The sequence below is a fragment of the Jatropha curcas genome, chromosome 8 (assembly GCF_041381405.1).
Source record: "Jatropha curcas cultivar XTBG-Jc1 chromosome 8, XTBG_Jcur_1.0, whole genome shotgun sequence".
In the NCBI taxonomy this organism is placed as follows: domain Eukaryota; kingdom Viridiplantae; phylum Streptophyta; class Magnoliopsida; order Malpighiales; family Euphorbiaceae; genus Jatropha; species Jatropha curcas.
The window spans coordinates 5,455,786-5,475,562 of NC_143158.1; the positions used below are offsets into that span (position 1 = coordinate 5,455,786).

The 19,777-nt window shown below is 33.8% G+C and overlaps 3 protein-coding genes across 4 annotated transcripts; 2 read left to right on the forward strand and 1 right to left on the reverse strand.

Moving 5' to 3' along the window:
- Positions 1-138: 138 nt before the first annotated feature.
- Positions 139-4,132, forward strand: LOC105633572 (LRR receptor-like serine/threonine-protein kinase EFR). The gene is made up of 2 exons (XM_089725151.1): positions 139-3,444; positions 3,557-4,132. Exons 1-2 carry the CDS (start codon positions 708-710, stop codon positions 3,961-3,963), a joined length of 3,144 nt encoding a protein of 1,047 aa, XP_089581277.1. The 5' UTR covers positions 139-707; the 3' UTR covers positions 3,964-4,132.
- Positions 4,133-4,591: 459 nt separating this feature from the next.
- Positions 4,592-11,324, forward strand: LOC105633571 (autophagy-related protein 18b). 2 transcript variants are annotated; one of them, XR_016322255.1, is made up of 12 exons: positions 4,592-4,840; positions 4,920-4,993; positions 5,093-5,166; positions 5,253-5,362; positions 5,650-5,741; positions 6,512-6,624; positions 7,137-7,256; positions 7,826-7,971; positions 8,110-8,223; positions 9,164-9,229; positions 10,824-10,905; positions 11,006-11,324. XR_016322255.1 is itself a non-coding variant. In XM_089725331.1 (12 exons), exons 1-12 carry the CDS (start codon positions 4,761-4,763, stop codon positions 11,032-11,034), a joined length of 1,140 nt encoding a protein of 379 aa, XP_089581457.1. In that variant the 5' UTR covers positions 4,593-4,760; the 3' UTR covers positions 11,035-11,324. The 2 variants fall into 2 exon arrangements, 1 of the variants encoding a protein (XP_089581457.1); XM_089725331.1 differs by having other exon boundaries at positions 4,593-4,840; positions 10,784-10,905.
- Positions 11,325-13,092: 1,768 nt separating this feature from the next.
- Positions 13,093-19,083, reverse strand: LOC105633570 (protein CLAVATA3 INSENSITIVE RECEPTOR KINASE 2). The gene is made up of 11 exons (XM_012216194.4): positions 18,318-19,083; positions 18,070-18,202; positions 17,877-17,948; positions 17,398-17,541; positions 17,006-17,077; positions 16,740-16,799; positions 16,527-16,627; positions 16,303-16,434; positions 15,855-16,199; positions 14,340-14,719; positions 13,093-13,706 (listed from the first exon to the last, which is right to left on the reverse strand). The coding sequence occupies exons 1-11, from the start codon at positions 18,403-18,405 to the stop codon at positions 13,308-13,310; spliced, it is 1,926 nt and encodes a 641-aa protein (XP_012071584.1). The 5' UTR covers positions 18,406-19,083; the 3' UTR covers positions 13,093-13,307.
- Between the last annotated feature and the right edge of the window lie 694 nt (positions 19,084-19,777).

The window sequence follows — 19,777 nt, forward strand, 5'->3', positions numbered from 1 at the left end:
ACCACACCACTCACCTGCCAAATAAATAAAGTGTGAAATTGGATGAAAATTCAAACTTTTGAACCATTGTTTTCTCTGTATCTATGGCATTTCTCTTAATACACCAAATAAATGTACCTCAATTCCATCCAGTCCTGTACCACACCACTCACCTGCCAAATAAATAATGTGTGAAATTGGATGAAAATTCAAACTTTTGAACCATTGTTTTCTCTGTATCTATGGCATTTCTCTTAATACACCAAATAAATGTACCTCAATTCCATCCAGTCCTGTCTGTACCACACCACTCACCTGCCAAATAAATAATGTGTGAAATTGGATGAAAATTCAAACTTTTGAACCATTGTTTTCTCTGTATCTATGGCATTTCTCTTAATACACCAAATAAATGTACCTCAATTCCATCCAGTCCTGTCTGTACCACACCACTCACCTGCCAAATAAATAATGTGTGAAATTGGATGAAAATTCAAACTTTTGAACCATTGTTTTCTCTGTATCTATGGCATTTCTCTTAATACACCAAATAAATGTACCTCAATTCCATCCAGTCCTGTCTGTACCACACCACTCACCTGCCAAATAAATAAAGTGTGAAATTGGATGAAAATTCAAACTTTTGAACCATTGTTTTCTCTGTATCTATTGCATTTCTCTTAATACACCAAATAAATGTACCTCAATTCCATCCATTATCTTCTCATATGATCTTCAATCTTTTATTTCATAGTTCTTACTTCAATTTCTCCATGAACAACAACCTATTACATCCTTTCTCATCTCTTTGCATCTATGTTTATGTTCTTCTCTTTTTATTTACCTCTACTGCCTTTGCTTCTACCAGCAATGAGACTGACCTCGAAGCCTTACTTCAATTCAAAGCCAAAATAACTCGAGACCCATTTCAGGTTTTAAGCTCATGGAATCATACAATCCATTTCTGTCAATGGCAAGGCATAACCTGTGGTCGGTCACACCTGCGAGTCACGGAATTAAACCTGCAGTCCTTGGCACTCGATGGCTCTATATCACCTTACATTGGCAACTTGACCTTTTTGAAGATACTGAATTTACAAAACAACAGCTTCAGCTATCAAATCCCGGAGCAGATTAGTCATTTGAGAAGACTGGAAGAACTCAGACTGAATAACAATTCGATAAGTGGAAAAATGCCCAGTAATATATCAAGTTGTTCAAATCTCATTGTTATTCGGTTAGGTAATAATAAGTTGAAGGGAGATATTCCTGAAAAATTGGGTTCGTTATCGAAACTTCAAGTTCTTTCCTTATTTGAAAACAATCTATCAGGAACTATCCCTTATTCACTTGGAAATTTGTCACAGCTTCTGCTACTCTCCTTAGCTGTCAATGGCTTGGCAGGAACTGTACCTTACTATTTAGGCCAGTTAACCAATCTTCAGTTCTTGAGTCTACGTTCAAATAGGCTTTCAGGTATCGTCCCTTCATCAATCTTTAATCTTTCCTCTATAACAGAATTTGACATAGGAGAGAATCATCTCCATGGAAATCTTCCTTCAGAATTAGGCTCTTCACTTCCTAAGATTAGATTTTTTGCTATTAGTTCTAATGAGTTCACTGGACAAATCCCTTCTTCTTTTTCTAATGCCACTAATTTGCAGCTACTTTCTTTGCTAAAAAACAAGCTTACTGGACAAGTTCCTTCTCTGGCAAAGTTGAATAAACTTCGTGCTTTTTCTGTTACTTCAAACTATCTGGGAAATGGGGATTCTGATGACTTGAGTTTCCTTTTCTCTCTTCTCAATGCCACTGTGCTAGAAGAATTGGGCATTAATGGAAATAACTTTGGAGGAACGATACCTGAAACCATTGGCAATCTTTCAACTAGTTTGATGATATTTTTACTTGATAACAATCAAATAATTGGAAACATTCCATCTGACGTAGGCAATCTTGTAAGCCTGCAGGATTTTGAGGTGTGGAATAACAAACTTTCAGGTTTTATTCCTGATAGTATTGGAAAACTTCGAAATCTAGTTGTGTTTGCTTTGAACAATAACATGTTTTCAGGAGAAATTCCATCCTCTATCGGAAACTTAACGAATATAATTCAATTCCTTGCTTTTGAAAACAACCTTTCAGGTAATATTCCATCAAATATTGGCAAATGTGAAAACTTGCTTGGATTAGATCTTTCTCAAAACAAATTAAGTGGTTCCATACCTTCACAAGTCCTAAATCTCTCTTCATTGTCTATTTATCTTGATTTATCTAAAAATAACTTTACTGGTAATTTACCTATTGAAGTTGGAAACCTGAAAAACCTTGGTGAATTTGATGTTTCCGAGAATAAATTATCTGGTGAGATTCCTAGTAGTCTTGGTAATTGTATAAGCATGGAAACACTTGACTTGAGTGGAAACAATTTCCAAGGGTCAATACCTGCAGCTTTGAGTTCATTAAAGGCTCTTCAAGCTTTGGATTTATCTAAAAATAATTTATCAGGTGAAATTCCAGAATTTCTGTCACATTGGAGAATTTTGCAATATTTGAATCTCTCCTACAACAATTTTGAGGGCATGGTGCCTACTAAAGGCATTTTTGAGAATGCAAGTGCTACTTCAGTTGAAGGAAATAATATGCTTTGTGGAGGCATACCTAAGTTTCAGTTGCCTAAGTGCAATCCTTTAAGGCATAAGAAAAATAGATTGACTCCTACATTGAAGTTAGTGGTTGCTATTATTTCTGTGATTGTAGGAGCCTTATTGGTATTATCAGTTCTGTTTCTTTTCAGGTTTAAGCCAAAGATAAGAAAGGAACCTGTTGTTTCAAATTTTTCAGATAAGAAAATTTTGGAATTATCTTATCGAACTCTGCATAAATCTACAAATGGATTCTCTTCTGATAATTTGATTGGTATGGGAAATTTTGGTTCTGTTTATAAGGGAACACTTGATGGTGGAGCAACCTTAATTGCTGTCAAGGTGTTTAACCTTATGCGACGCGGAGCTTTCAAGAGTTTTCTTGCTGAATGTGAAGCCTTAAGAAGTATTAGACACAGGAATCTTGTTAAAGTACTAACTGCTTGTTCAAGTGTAGATCACCATGGAAATGATTTTAAGGCTTTGGTTTATGAGTTTATGGTTAATGGAAGCCTAGATGACTGGTTACATCCAACTGTAAGCACAAATGAAGAAAATGAGGCAACAAAGAAATTGAACATTCTTCAAAGACTAAATATTGCTATCGATGTTGCTTCTGCTCTTGATTATCTCCACAATAATTGCGAAACACCAATTGTTCATCGTGATTTAAAACCGAGCAATGTTCTTCTTGACAATGAACTGACAGGACATGTTAGTGATTTCGGGCTCGCTAGATTCCTTCCTGTCGAAGCAATCTATCACAATAGTGAATCAAGTTCTACTGGAGTAAGAGGAACAGTTGGGTATGCTCCTCCAGGTAATCTTGATTTTACATAAAACTATAATGTTCTAATTAGTAGTGTAACTCTATCATTGTCTTATCCAACTTTATATTCTCTTAACCAATAATTCTTTTGAATAAATTGTAGAATATGGAATGGGTAGTGAGGTATCCACATACGGTGATGTGTACAGTTATGGAATTCTCTTATTGGAAATGTTCACAGGAAAGAGGCCTACCGATGAAATCTTTAACGGATCTTTTAATCTTCATAACTTTGTCAAGGTTGCTTTGCCTAATAATGTGGTGGAGCTGGTGGATCCAGTTCTTGTTTCAGAAAAAGGTGAAGCAATTCGTAATGTATCAGTAGAGTGCTTGATTTCAATATTTCAAATTGGAGTCGATTGTTCTATTGCATCACCAAGTGAAAGAATGAGCATTCCTGATGTCATACGACAGCTCGCTTCAATCAAAGACAAACTTGTTGGAAATGAAGTGCATAATGCAAGAACAAGTTCAATTTCTATTGAATCAGCAGAAATATCATTTGAATAGTTCACTTCCTATTAAAAAAATATTTTTTTTCTTTTATTTTAATTTAATGATTTGTCATCAGCTGGGTAGCTCTACCCATCGCATTTCTTTTACAAGTTTTTAAACATTGTGTCTCTGTGTATATTGTTTGTTCTTTTATGATTTCAATTTATATATGCTTCCTTCATCATGTTTATCTCTGTGTTTGGGGAATTGCAGAATGGTTATAATGTATTGTGGCTTTCAACAGGTAAATTTTTAAAAATTCTTGTGAAATCAAATTGACATGGCTTTGCTACTAGATACGCAAATTAATTAACTTAATTAAAAATTTTGCCACTAAATATATTAATTAGCTACCAAATAAATAAATATGAAATAAAAAATTGAACCGATTAGACTAATCAGGGACAGTCTAAAATCAACATTTAAAAATTCACAAAATCAATTAAAACGGATTGGACTGATTTTTAGCAACAACCTTTCACCTATTTAGTTATTAATTTTTGGTCGCTAACTTAGGGAAAATAATTTCTGCAAATTAGAGAAAAAAATTAATAAAATTAAAACAACTGACCAAAATTTAAAAACTTTTAAAAAATTGTTGTTTCTTCTATAATTTGGCCTTCTTTTTTATACACTTTTCTAATCAATCACGATCAAGCCAATCACAGAATACATTAACAGCTCACGATCTGGCCAACCATCATCCCCTATAACGCTGTCTATTTCGATATATTCCGTTTTGTGTTCTCTTCAAGTTCAAGCCAGACCTAAAAGTATATAAGTAAGTTAAATTTTTATCTTCTTCCCCAACTATGCCACCAGCAATTCCAACAATGACTGGCCAGTCCTCTAACTCCTCCATTCTCTGCGCCTCTTTCAATCAAGATAATAGGTACAGCAGTATGCCTAAATTACCAGATTTTTAAATCTATTCTTTTCTTTGTTTATTTAATATTATTGTGTTTATGCAGTGGCTTTGCAATAAGCACTAAGGATGGCTTCAAAATATTCGATCCTAATACAGGCCGTCTCTGTTATGAACGACGTAAGCTATCAATTTCTACTTTCCTTATTTAATTTAGGTTTTCTATTTAGTTTTTCTGTACAGTAATTTTTCAAATTGCGTTTACTTCGGTGTTTGTAGCTGTTGGAGCTTTTATTATTGTTGAAATGCTTTACAGTTCTAGTCTTCTTGCTATTATTGGAGCTGGTGAACAGGTACTGTTTTTTGTGTGTGTGTTCTTTTTTGCTTTGAAGTATTGTTACTCATCAATGGTAGATATATTGAATTGAACTGAAATCAGCCTTCTTTATCCCCACGGCGTCTCTGTTTGTTCAATACTACAAGCGGAACTGCTCTTCGAGAATTGAATTTCTTAACTTCGATCCTTGCTGTTCGATTAAATAGAAAAAGGTAATACATCTATCTTGGATTTTTTTGCCGCTACTGATTTATTGATTTTTGCCCCTATTTTGCATTCTCTCCCTCTATATATATTTATAAATAAAATTTATCGTATGGTGCAGTGTTGATACTATTGTCGGTACATGGGTTTTGATTTTATAGATTGTTAAAACAGATAAAGTTCAGATAAACTATATTGAATTGTTGATACAAGTTGGCTTTTTGCCCTATATATGTATTACTATTTTAATATAATTTCCTATCGTTTTTGATTTACTGCCTCTTAATCGTTGCAGGCTTGTTGTTGTTTTGCAAGAAAAGACATATATTTATGACTTAAATAGTCTTGCAATATTAGACACTATTGATACAGTTCCAAACATAGAAGGTGAGTTTTGAATGTCTTGGTTTTATATTTGAAATAGAATTTACTTGAAACATCTTCTTATGACACTTTGCCACTTTGGAATTTATATCTTCGGAGTGGCTGATTGACATTAAAATATTGTTCTTCGCTTTTCCTGTGGAACAATGAGTTTTATCTGTTTGTGAATGATAACCTTGTAAGTGTCTGTTTGATGTTGGATTTTGGCTACTTTTGTAGTTTTTACAGCTTAATGAACCGTGGTTTGGCAAGGGCTAGATTATTTACCCTTTTGAAACCATGATGATTTAATGAAACTAGAAAAATTTGAAAAATTTTGACACCATTTTTAAAGAAGCTTAAAACTCAACACTCCCAATCCCCACCCCCCCCCCCCCCCCCCAAAAAAAAAAAAAAAAAAAAAAAAAAAAAAAAAAAAAAAAAAAAAAAAAAATCCAAACTTTGGATTCAAGAATTACCCTTTATAAGGATCTTAATCCAAACTTGTTACTCTAGATGGAAGACCCTTCATTCATTTCAACTGGAGATCTTAGTAAAGTTCCGATCTCTAAATTTTGTTTGGTATAAATATTTTCCCTTTCTCCATTACTGCTGAATTTATTTTGTCCCAAAAGTAAGGGCAACTGTTAATTGTTAATTCTACAGAATTTTAGAATTACTTCTTCATTCTTTCTTTCCTTTTTTTTTTTTTTTTTTTTTTTTTTCTCGTTGACATACAGAACCATACGGTTCTTAGTATTTAAGTTCCCTGAAAATTTCCATTTATTCCTCAGGACTTTGTGCATTCTCCCCTAGTTTGGACGGTTGCTTCTTGGCTCTTCCTGCAAGTACAACTAAAGGATCAGTTCTGGTGTACAATGTCATGGAACTCCAGTCACATTGTGAGGTGGCAAAAAAATTGAAAATGATTAATATGCATAATATCTGATATGGAGTTAGAACTCACCTGATTCTGTTTTTCTGATCATGAATCTAATTCCTGGAGGGTCCCCACCCCCCCCCCCCCCCCTTTCTCTCTCTCTCTCTCTCTCTCTCTCTCTCTCGCTTATTTAACACTGGAAAGTTATAAAGAGTTCAAGCTCTCAGTAGGATGTTAAAATCTGACGAACTATTCTGTATGATGAATTCATCAATTAAAAAATAGGGAATCATGATATGATGCACTAATGAAGTACAAGGAATCTCGCAGCCTAGCAAATACAGGATCATTGTTGCTAATGATTTTCTTGTTACATATTTCCTTTAAAGTTTCCTTTTGTTTGGGATTAATTTTTGCTAGCTTCTGCAACCATTGGGACTTGAACAAATTATTTGTTTACGTTTCCTTTTCTTTTCTTTTTTTTTTTTTTTTTGCAACCTTTGGTTTATTATTTATGTATTTATTGAATATACTTGCAGATAGATGCTCATCGTGCACCACTGGCAGCAATTGCCCTTTCTTCCAATGGGATGTACATTGCTACAGCATCTGAACAGGGAACAATAATCAGAGTTCATCTAGTTCTTGATGCTACTAAGGTACTGTATTTGATTGTTCACAGTGGCAGCCTGGGTATGTGAGTGCAATCATAGACACTTTATTCATGTGGTTCATAGACAGTGTAATAGACTTTCTGTTCTTGGAGGCTTCAATATTTTGAGGTTCCCAAGATGAATTGCCTGGTAACTGTTTAGTGGTCTTGATATACCATAAAAAAAGGCCATGAATTGAGAGAGAACTATATTGGAATAAGAACTATTAGATTGAAATTAAAACTCTGTCTGGTCTTGGGTCATATATGCATACTGAACATGTGAACTGAAAAATAACTACAAAAATAATTTTCATTTCTGCAGACAGAATGAAAGAACCATGCTATTGTTGTTGCTATTTTATGTCTTTATTACAGAGTATAGCAATCTAATAGCCAGGCCAAGCATTTTGGCAGTTCCATGTTGTGACTTAAGCTTTATGATTCGTGGTCTTCTTTTCCTTCAGTTGTTTTGCTCTCTTGATTCATTATGTAGCAGATTCTAGATGTATTATGGTCTTGCTGTTCGTAACTCATATCTTACTATTCTCACTGGATTCTATATTTCCTGGGCAGTCTTATAGTTTCCGGAGAGGGACATACCCATCAACAATATTTTCCTTGTCGTTTGGACCTTCACTTCAGCTTCCAGAAATTCTTGTAGCAGCAAGTACTTCAGGTTCTATTCATGTCTTCTCACTGGGGTTTGCCGTAAATCTGAGGTATGAAATACAAAATTTTATAGATTAGGTAGAAGTATTCTGCCAAGAATTAACACTAAATTTTTGGCTCGATTGTTGATCTTTTGAAGAATTTTTAAACCATCTGACCTTTCTTGTCTAATTTCTTATTCTTCACAGAAATAGAAGATCAAGTAGTTTCCTTGGGTCAATATTACCTGATTCTGTAAATGATGTACTGGATCCAGCTCATCATCACGTGCTTCACAATGCTGTTCCAGCTGGAGTAAAGAGGTGAAGATGTTTCTAACTAACAATTTACTAAGGAAATGATTAGGAGTTTAGAAGGGTGATGCTAGCCATCGAATTATGGGGGAGCCAAATTAAATTTAGATAATTAAAATATTTCGTGATGTACTTATATAACATAATGCTGCTATTGTTTAGAATATAACATAGAATGCCAAAATTCATCAACCAAGAAGTGATATAAAGAAAAAATAACTAAAGGGAAAAATCAGCATCAAAATTCATCTGTTTCTTTTCTGTAGGTGATTGTCTTGAAAAGTGGGAATGGTTAAAAGAAACATAAGAATATCTCAAATCTCTGACTTTGAGTTAACTTCAGCAAATTTATCACAGACGTCTAACAAAGGCAGCTTTAACCAGAAAACCAATTAATTTTATATATGATGTTCCTTAAATATCTGTGGTTATTAAAACCTTAACGTGCCTAATTTTATAAACTCTGCATGATGTTATTAGTTTAACCAATTTATTCTAAGTACTGATGAGAGCCAGCAGCCAGCTTGTCTTCCTTCTTCTAGTTTTTTTTTTTTTTTTTTTAATTTTAATTTTGTTCAGAATAAATAATTTAACTATTAATTGCTGGACAATATATCTGTTTCAAATCCGAAACGAGCAATTAATAATTTAGTTGTTTCATATGTGGCATAGTTAGAGCTGGTTTTCGGCTGAATAAGAGATCTTCTAGTAGAGTAAATTTTCAGAAAGATTGGGGGAGTCTCCTTCCAGAGGCATTCTAAGCATGCTACTAGTTTACCTCTGTAGTGATGGATCTAGTTTTTTTTCTAGGTGGGCAAGTACAATTTCATACATGTATCTTGAAGGTGTAGACGTGCTTTAGTCTGTAGCTCTTAGTTACATACGCCTACATTTCTTGTTGCTTTTAAATGCACTGGTATACTATCACTAATCGGGCTGTGTGATACAGTTACCTGGTAGTGCGCAAGGTGGACAAGGTTGCTGACACATCATCGACTAAATTTGTTGCTTGTAGGTGAGTTTTCTGTGTTACATGTGGCAGTATACCATTTATCAAGAAGAAATCTTTTATATTTTCCTATAATTTATACTGAATTTTTATTATGTTTAATTATTTTCCCATGATCAACTAAAAAATTGGCTTGATAAACTTATTTACCCAAAACGATGCTACTTGTTGCATTTGTACTCTATTTTTCTTTTTAACTTTTATGCCCCAATTCGGTAAGTTTGTTGCTATTGTATTCTATGTTCAAAATTGAACGAGAAATAATAATATCTTATTATTTGCACAAAAGAAAATTAATTTCTTTTTTCCAATCTCTCTCCCCTCTCACAAACTCGAATCTCTTCCCTGAATGCTAAAGCCACCAAAGTCTCACTCTTAGATCTCTTTCACCACCCGTGAAGCTCCCCTAGTCAAAATGCCTCCACCACGACGAAGCAGTTGGCAGCTGCTGTAAAATCAGTAGTTGGTGTTTTCATGACTTGCTTCTCGTTGGTGATGAGTTTGTTGAACAGCTTGTCATTTGAGCTACAGACGATACAAGGAGTCTGGTTCCATTTGAAGCGACTATGAAAGGTAACATTTTGGATGGGGATGAGAGCACTTCGAGGAGGGGAAATTTCTAGTCACGTAATTACAGGATTGTTGGCATGGGAGGACCCAAAGGCCTGAGTTTTGAGAGGAAAGTGACATGTGGAGGTGAAAAGAAGATTTGACCCAAAGAGAAGTACAGATTTCGATTGGATCTTGTTTTAGAAGAGAGTGCAGGTCTTGCCATCTTAATGAGTTGATTATGAGGAGAAAGAGAAAAGGATTAGGTGAGAACTTAGGGAGAAAGTAAATGTGTTTGATAATTTTTCTTCTCAATAACATTTCTTTGAATACTTAGCTTCAAAGGGTAAATAGTGTTGTTTGACAATGTTCTGATTTTTTGGGTTTAGCTGAGGTTGAGTGTGGAAGAGGAAGTGACATTGGCAATGGTTGTTCTCCGCGACATTTCTAGGCTTAGTGGGAAGAGAGGGAAATTAGGGAAAAAATCAGTTCTCTTTTTTTTTTTTTTGGTAAATAATAAAATAGTATTCTTTTTTTGTTCAATTTTGGCCAGAGGGCACAATTGCAACAAACCTATCAAGCGGGGTTTCAATAGGTTAAAAAAAAAAAAAGAGATGCAATTGCAACAAATTGTAAAGTTTGGGGTAAATAAGTTTACTCAAGAGAATATCTTCTACAATTATATAATATTTAATTTATTTTTGAAAATCTTACTCCCAATGGCCAAAATATTTTTTATTTATTTTTACAGTGTTCCTTAATTTTTAATTCTGCATATCTCTTGATTAGTGAAGTGAATTCTGGCTCTCATAATTTCTATCCTGTAGCAATCAATTGTACATTAGTCCAAACCTATTGAGGGAATTTTGTTCCTTACTAAATAAGAAATAAGCTTAATATTGATGCATAAGAAGATATGTAGTATTTTCTATGGATAATTACATGTCATTAGAAATTTCTTCTCAATGTCTTTCTATCAACTTATCATCTTCCTATCCTTGGACTTTCCAGAGCCACTATATCAGTAATAACCTTTAATGGTTACTTCCAGGAGTATATTGTAAACATTAACAATCTGAATGAATCTAAATGGAGCTTGGAGCGTGAATTTAGTCTTTTGGCAGCGACTTCAGGTAATTCTAAATGCTCAGGATTTAATTGTTGCAATGGATTATCTTTTCTCCTTGAATGCTTGGAGTGCATTAAGATTTTAATGCTTCCTGAAAATATTAGGTGAAGAACAACAATTTCAGATGGTGTGATATGATTTTACTGTTGCTGACATAATTCAACTGCTTAATGGAAAACAAAAGAAGGGAAGTTCTCTTGCAGTCTTCAGTGATCAGCCTTCACAGACGGCCAAGATTTGCAAAGTGTTGACCTGTAAGTAAAACTAGACTTTGTGTGTAAATACACAGATATAACTTAGAATCTGCAAAATATAGCACTCAAGCTTTATCTGCTAGCCACCTTAGACTTTTATGTATCATATACGGTATTTATGTATAAAATAGAAATCAGAAAGTAATAAAAAGAAATATCTGGTGCATTATTCTGTATTGCTCTCATTTTGGCTATTGTTGTAGGCAAATATATAAATATACCCCTGTACTATTCAATTAGTGTTTTATTAATTTAATTTTACAAGTCGAAGCATTGATTAAATGATTTACCAAGTCGAAGTATTTAATAGTTGAAATTTTATAAGTTGAAGTGTTTAATATCGAATTGACCGACTAATAAGAATTGAGGAAATCATTAATTAAAAATGTCCAAAATCCGCGATTCAAGCTAATTTGAATTCATTAAAATCTGGACCATTTTCAGTTCAAACCGACTCGGTAGCGGAAATCCATATTCGGTTCGCTCGGTTGGCCAAAACAGGCCACTTTGGTGTCAATAACATGAAAGAGTAGTAGTATATTAATATATAACGCATTAATAAATGAGCTACGGTGCATAACTATACATAATAAATTAGTGTCAAAATGTATTTAAAGTATCTAATTATATTATTTATGCAATACATATTATTTATAAAATTATTGAATATATTATAATATAACATCAGTAATTATGTACTCAGTTTAAAAATAATATGTTGAACTGAAAATCAAAAATTAAAATATTTGAAATTCTAAATGGAAGAGGCAAAATAATAATTAAATTCTGTGAAAAATCCAAAACTCCAATATTCTTCAGTATCGCAACATAACATATTAATGGAATTTTGAAAAGAAAAGGCGAAAGTTCAATTAAATTGTATGAGATCTATTTAATGTAATTTTTTTTTCACTTAATAAAGATATAAATTATTAAAACTAATAAATTACTAGTAAAAACTAATTAAATTATATATTCAAATAAATTTTAAATTTATTTTCAAAAAAAATTTAAAATTTAAATTAAATTTGAAAATATATTTATGAACAATTTTTTTATAAAATTAATTTTCAAATAATGCGAGGAAAATTTTGAAAATTGAGAATTAAAATGAAAATCACTAGGGAAAAAAATTGTACTGAATCCCACAAATGTCTTGTATTTACCAAGTTTTGAAAAGCAAAGAAAGCTGACAGATTTCCTGTAAAGACAATGGATTTTCTTGCTCACACGTAAGAAAGGTCAAAGTAAAATGAAGCATATCTGATACCTGAGAGCGATAGAGAGAGAGATAATAAAGTGAGTAAAATAAAAATAAAAAGAAAGAACTGAAAGGATTGAATGAAAGACCAAAAGATGAAAAAAGAGTACCAAATAAAGAGCCGCGTGACCCTGCAAAGAATCATAAGAAAATGACCCATAACAACTCTCACGTCACTTGACAAATTTACACTTCTCTCACCTTCACTTCACAGTAATATTTTTTGTTACCATCACAAGAATAGGTCCAACATCACAGTAAAAATTCCTAATCAAATTCATTCCTTATGTATGCACTATAGGACACTGTCTCATATGGAGAGTGTCACTTTTTTGAACCGAGTCAAAAAAGAAATCAAATGTTTCCAATATTTTTAGAACCGGAACCAAACCATCTTCTGGTTCTATATACATCAGGTACCTTAATGTCCATGGCTGGCTGGCATCTCCTTCTTTCAGAACCGTTTCCGCATATCTATTTTCATGTGTAAAGTTATATTTAAAATGCAAACTTCCCATGTCCATTTCCATGTTTCCGTTTCTGTGCTACATAAATCAAACCGATTCCAAACTAGTTCAATGCCAAAAGCAGGAACCATGGCCACCCCCACTTGGACAGGGTATTTTATTATGGCTTTTCTTTATCTACTACAGTATGTACGAAATGTAACACTATATACGATGCATTTCCCACCACCATATATTAGAATTCTTCTTTTTGAAAACAAGTTGGCTAGAAAATGAACAAAGGATATTTCATATTTACATTGCACAAGATAATGAAACCTAAACCTATAGTTATATATACTTGAACAAAGTTAATTTGCACTTGCAAAGAATTAACCAAAGAAGGAGAAAAAGAAAATCATTCCTCTTTATATTGTTTTCTGTTCTATCTTGGACCAGAGAGTTCCATAGCATAGGAATCCAAAGAATACTCGTCATCATCATCATCCATTCCCATGCCTAAAAGATTGCTTGATCTATCATGACCATTTTCTTCATGCTTCAATGCAGTTGTTGGACGAATCGTGCTTTTGTTATTGTCGTTAGTAATAGAGAGGTTTGGGGAGGGATTGCTATGATTATGTGATGCAGCCCATTTCTCAGCAAGGCCATCACCTTCGAGCATCCGGACCAATTCAGACATTTTGGGACGGTGAGCTGGGAGGTATTGAGTGCATAAAATTGCAACTTGCAGCATTTCTCCAACCTCTATTTGGTCATAGTTGCTCTTCAGCTCTCTGTCCACTAATTCTTCCACTTTCTTTTCTTGTTGTATCTTCTTCACCTGTGTTATTGCATATATGTTCTTATTTTAGACCAACTATTGAGAGTGTAATTAAAGACAAAAGTACAATCTCTGTATTCAGTTCTAATAGCATTCAGGCATATATAATATAATATATTTGGATCAAATTAAGCCATGCATTTGAACATAGTGGATAATCTTATAATACTAATTTTGCACATGGAATGATTTCCTAAATACTTTTTATTTTTCCTATTGCTCTAGTTGTTAGTAGCATATATATACAAGCAAAGATGCTAATTGAAGAAAATTCTACTAGATGATTTACCATGTCCAATGTAAAGTTTAAAAAATTAGGAAGGCGTATCAGGGTACACGAAAATTGAAAGAAAATTGCAGGGTAAAATGAATGTATAATTTCTAAGCACAATTTTTAGGTGACATCTATTGATCAATTACATGGATGTGAAAAATGTGTCTTAGAATGCACCAAATAAATCACAGAGTCCAATTAAAAGATTTGGAACGGGAAAGGCCTAAAATTAGGTCAATTTCTAAAGTTTTTCCCATTCAAAAACAGTTAAAAGCCTATTTGGGTTAGCTCAAACTAAGTTAATTCGGTAGATACTAACGTTCAAGACATTTGTTTTAGAAGTTGCAGATAAGACTTACCCACTCCAGCATTGCTCCTTTTTGATTAACATTTTTTCCGAACTCAAGCGCTCTCATTCCAGTTATGAGCTCTATCAAAAGAATGCCAAATCCAAAAACATCAGTTTTCTCAGATGATTGGCCAGTTGAGAGGTACTCTGGTGCAATGTGCCCAACAGTGCCTCGGACAGCAGTGGTGACATGGGAATCAGCATGGTTAAGGAGTTTTGCAAGGCCAAAATCACCAACTACAGCCTCGCAGAAGTCATCAAGGAGCACATTAGCAGCCTTCACATCTCTATGAATTATCTTAGGATCACATTGCTCGTGCAGATACAGAAGACCCCTGGCAGCACCAATTGCTATCCTCTTCCTTGTGTTCCAATCTAGTGCAGGCTTCCCTGTTATGAACAATAAATGACATTGGATAACCATCAAAATGCTTCAAGGATATAGACAAGCATCATAGAAGCATTTATCAGAAGAGAAGAATTTCAACTATGAGCTTAACAAAATGCATGATTTTTTATTCTCTAAACATGATTGTCAATAAAAAAATTGTTCTGTAATTTGAATTTTTTTTTTTTTTTTTTGGTTAAATCCGGGTTAAACTTGAGAAAGCATGATAGGCGACAACCTACATAATTAGTTTGATATGCCATATGCTCGATACTTTTTTCAGGCTTTATCAATAGTATTAAAATGATTTTAGCCTAAAGACATATGATATTCTTTACAAATTGGCAAAAAATGAATCCTAAGTTAAGATCAAGCATTTTCAACATGAAAAAGAAAGACTTAAAGTGGGGAACTTCAAGTGTGTGCATTAACATCATGCATGTCTGAAAATGGCCCAAAAATTTATTTGAGTGCAGGCATGAATTAAGTTCAGGTCATATGAAAGAAAATGAAATTTCTCATGTACAAAACTTTAGTTTACATCACAATATATTTTCAAAATCTTTTTCAGCAGTTGCCAAAAATAGCTTTCAAAATCATTCATACACTTGAAATTTTACTTGATGCGAGTTTTTAGCCCAGGAAGGCAGTGGCAGGCAACAAACAGTTTCCATAGGGATCACAATAGCTATGAATTCAAGATTGAAAGTGAAGGAAGGCAGTGAACCCTTGTTTAAATAATTTTGTCTATTCAAGAAAATTTGTGATAAGGAATTTTTGAAGGAATTTGACTACCATTTTTAAAGTCCTATGAATGCACAACATGAATGAAACCATTATCATCTTCACAAACAAGTTGGGATCAGAGCACATGAATCACAGGAAGGAAGGTGGGAATGAAGGTAGGAGTCAAGCAGAAAGAAGTAAACAAGCTGAAAACTGAGAACTAATCAGACATACTTGAAACATGAAAGCTTGGGAAGTTATAGATATATGCAAACTAGAATTCTCAGCAAGACCAAACACATTTCAAGTATTATAGCAGCAGCTGAACAAAAACTCAAGTAATTATAATGTGAAATTATTACATCCACCATATTTTATCATGGGTTGCAATAAGGTAAATCATGTACGAACCTCTCAGCCTGGAGGCTACACTACCATTAGACATGTAAGGGTAGACCAAAAGCCTCTCATTAGGAGTTGCACAATATCCAACTAATCTGAGCAAATTCCGGTGAACTGCAAGGCTGATCATTTCCAGTTCTGTCCTAAATTGTGATTCCCCAGCATTTCCAGTTACATCCTTTAGCCGCTTCACTGCCACCATAGTCCCATCTGCTAGCTTTCCCTTGTAAACATTGCCAAAGCCTCCAGCACCGAGTATTTGCTTTGAGCTGAAGTTGTCTGTGGCAAGTTGGAGCTCTCTGAAAGTGAAGTTCCTGAGATTACCTAGGCTAAGTAGTCCTTCATCTTGTTTGTCTGCAGCAAAACGAAAGTCAAATTAGAGGTCTTTAATTTACAAGTTTATTCTGTCTTTGTTTAGAATATTTATTTGCTAAGATGGGATCATGGTATTACTAACCACTAATATTAAGTATCGTTCGGCTTTTCTGTTTCTTTCTGATCCAAAGGAATGCAAGTGCCAAGAGCAGGAGAACAACAAAACTAAGGCTAACCCCAAGTGCAGTTGCTAACTTCTTGGACTTATGTTTGCCTAAATTAGTGAAATTAGAAGAAAAACAAGAATCATTAAGCAGATAAAGATAGTCTGAAGTATAAAAAGATCGCACAGGTATTATTGCTTACCAGACGATGGATTCAGAGAAAAAGCAAGAGGACCAGCATTGCCCAATCCAAAGCAACCTTCATTGGATCCACTTCCACAAATCAATGGATTGCCCACAACACTGCATTTCAAGAATACAACAGTAAAACAGTATAACAGAGTAAAGGTTAAATAAACCAATGGCACGTTAGATAATATTCTAATAAAGATGAGTTGCCGCAGATAAAGCATACTTAAATGTTCTTGCAGGGAACTTGGGCACTGGTCCACTTAGATTGTTATAAGACAAGTCTCTGAAACACCAGAATAATAATAAAAAATCAAAAACCATAAATCATAAGTTTCAGCAAAAAATATTTTTTCAAGAACCAGAAATATATACATACTGCAGGTTGTTTGGATTTTCAATGAACAAAAACATAAAATAAAACAAAAAAAGAGAGAGAGAGAGAGAGAGAGAGAGAGAGAGAGAGAGAGAGAAAAGAAAGTTAATACTCACAAGAAAGCGAGCTGTGGGATTTTGGCTAAAGACACAGGAACAGGCCCAGATAAGCTGTTATTATTCAGCCTCCTAATCTCGTTACATGACAAAAATCAACCACAGTACATAAGATGGCATAAAAAACCATATCAAAAGAGAAGACTCGTGAATGGATATATAGTAAAGAAGGAAATCCATTTAGTTGGTGTTTTATGAATATTTAATTAGGACACCTAAAAAAATGGTCTATTTATCTAAACCTAATACGCATTCAGCTTTCCACTTTATGAAAGCAACAGAGACAGAAAACAGCGACACAAGACATGCCATTTCTTTTTCTTTTTTCTACTGTTTCCTCCACTTTCTTGGCAACCAAACAGGTGATCAAGCCTAAACACAATAATACTTACAGATATTGCAGACTGTGTAATTGACCTAGAGAATCTGGCACCAAGCTAGAGAACCGGTTATTAGAGAGATCCAGAGTCTGAAGTTTTGGGAGTGTACCAAGCTCCGGCGGGATTTCACCTGAGATGTTATTATTCTGCAACAGCCTTCACATGCATATCAAAACATTGAAACATGAAAAGAACAGTTAGCATTAAACATAAGTACAAAAACAAATGGTACCTAATCTATAACAAAAATAGCTAAATTAAGTAATTACAGATACAAACACTTTGTCTCTCTTTGATTGCAGAAAAAGTGTTTTCTTAAATCATAAAATCCCACTCAGTTTTAGACTTCGGACCAAAAAATATTATACTGGAAATCAGAACAAAAAAGAGAACTTGAAACCCAGAAATCCAATTTTTTCCCTTTCTAAGCAATCAAGCAGAAAATAAGGAAACATAAAAATAATAACAATAAAGAAGCATTCAGTTCTTACACTTGGCGAAGATTAGTGAGATTTCCTATAGTCCCTGATAGAGTTCCAGAGAGAGATTGACTTGGAGCGCCCCTGCAAAACCCAGAATTTGACATTACATTTTAAGAAGTAGAATCTATAATAAGCAAAATCCACGCATTAAAATAGGCCAAGAAAAGAAATTTAGAATAAAAATTAGACGGGAAAAACCCACAAGCCAATAACTAGATTATCAGGTGAGCAAGTGATCATAGCCCAGCTGCAAGGGTCTACAGAGTCCTCGTCCCAGTTGTTTAACACACCATGTGGATCATCCAATGCTTCTCTTATACTTATCAAAGCCTCCACTAAGAACCCAAAAAATAAAAAAATAAAAAAAAGGACTTTCAAATTGTATAGACAAATACGAAACCAATTATGTAAAATCGCTTCTGATTTCATTAGTCCATAACCATAGCCTACCTTCATGGTTGCGAGGCTCATAAGAAAGACAGAGTTTAGCTAAAGGAAGATAGATGACGACAGAAAGAAGAAACGCCTTGAAAGCCATGGAACTAGCTAGCTAGTTAAGTTAAAGAAAGATTCTTGTAATGAACATGTTGTGCGAAAAAAGATTTATCAAATTTGTGAACAAGACAACTATATATGTTTTATGTTTCTCTGTCTCTTTTCTTGGAAAACACAAATCAAAAAAACATGTTATACGTTATATTTATCCCTCTCTTTCTTTCTTTCTTCTTCTTTTGGCACATTAACACTCTTTCTTTCTTTTCTTTTCTTTATTACTTTTTTCTCTTCTTCTTTGTTGGGTTCATCAAAGACTCTCTTTTTCAGTCACCATCTATAGCCAAGACTTAAAATATGTGGCTACTCTCTCTTTCTTGGTCTTTTTATCACAGAGAGAGAATCAGGTGTCAGAGAGAGGTGGTGGTAGGGAAGAGTGGGACTGGGAGGAGAAGGCTAATGCCCAATGAGAGGGAGAAAGTGCAGAAATTGAGAGAGACGTGAATTGATGGGGCTAGTGAAAGTACTATACTACTGGCAAAGAACCGTACAAAGACTCCTGATATGGTCTGGTCGGGTCTTGGGACTGAAACTACTCTCATTTTGTTTCTTTTTTATTAATGAATTAATTACTTGTTGAGCCAAAACATGGAGACGGATTACTAAAAGAGAATCAAGAACCATTTATGGGTCTTTTGATTTGAGAGGTCACTCATTGAACCCATTTGAGAAAACAATATATGTATATATACGGAGAGAGAGAGAGAGAGAGAGAGAGCAGAGGGAGTCTGTGGTCTGTGACATGGCCAATGTGCCTTTTGATGGTCTGGCAGACTGCTATTGCTACTGCCGGTGCTCTGCTTAGTATTAGTATTCTTCTCATCATTAGACCTCCATTTGCTAAATAACTGTTTATCTTTTTTCCATCTACTTTTAAATTAGATATATAAGTGTTCAAAATAAAAATATCGTAAATTTGTAAATTTATATAAAAAAAATATATTGACATTTATCGTTGAAATGAGAAAAAAAAAAAAAAAAAAAAAAAAAGCCAGCAGCATGTAAAGGAGAGCCAAACGCTCAAGCAGAATATCATTAAAGCTGTGTAAAGCTCATGAGTATAATTATAATCATGCCTAATCTTTTTTTTTCATCAATTTATGTTGTAAATATAATAATTCATAAAATTATTTAAAAATTAAAATATAAATGTTAATAAATTTATGATAATTGTGTAAAAATTTAATTTGAAAACTTATTTTTCAAACAAATACTAGGAAGTATATTTATAAAACGAAATGCTTTTATTAGTTAAACTTCCGTTGACACCTATCCAAAAATTGAGTTTAGGGCTAGATTAGTCGTGAGTGGCTAATTATTGAGTTTCCTACTTTGATTTAATTAGGGTTTTTAATTAG

Bases quoted from the DNA above. Each gene is read 5' to 3' on its own strand.
- LOC105633570 (XM_012216194.4), bottom strand. From the start codon at position 18,405: ATGGCTTTCAAGGCGTTTCTTCTTTCTGTCGTCATCTATCTTCCTTTA. The intron at 16,800-17,005 runs GTGAGTATTAAC...CTGGTGTTTCAG, and splicing joins ATCCCACAGCTCGCTTTCTT to AGACTTGTCTTATAACAATC. The intron at 16,435-16,526 runs GTAAGCAATAAT...TCACTAATTTAG, and splicing joins TTCTCTGAATCCATCGTCTG to GCAAACATAAGTCCAAGAAG.
- LOC105633572 (XM_089725151.1), top strand. From the start codon at position 708: ATGATCTTCAATCTTTTATTTCATAGTTCTTACTTCAATTTCTCCATG. The intron at 3,445-3,556 runs GTAATCTTGATT...AATAAATTGTAG, and splicing joins AGTTGGGTATGCTCCTCCAG to AATATGGAATGGGTAGTGAG.
- LOC105633571 (XM_089725331.1), top strand. From the start codon at position 4,761: ATGCCACCAGCAATTCCAACAATGACTGGCCAGTCCTCTAACTCCTCC. The intron at 5,167-5,252 runs GTACTGTTTTTT...AACTGAAATCAG, and splicing joins TTATTGGAGCTGGTGAACAG to CCTTCTTTATCCCCACGGCG. The intron at 7,972-8,109 runs GTATGAAATACA...TATTCTTCACAG, and splicing joins GGGTTTGCCGTAAATCTGAG to AAATAGAAGATCAAGTAGTT.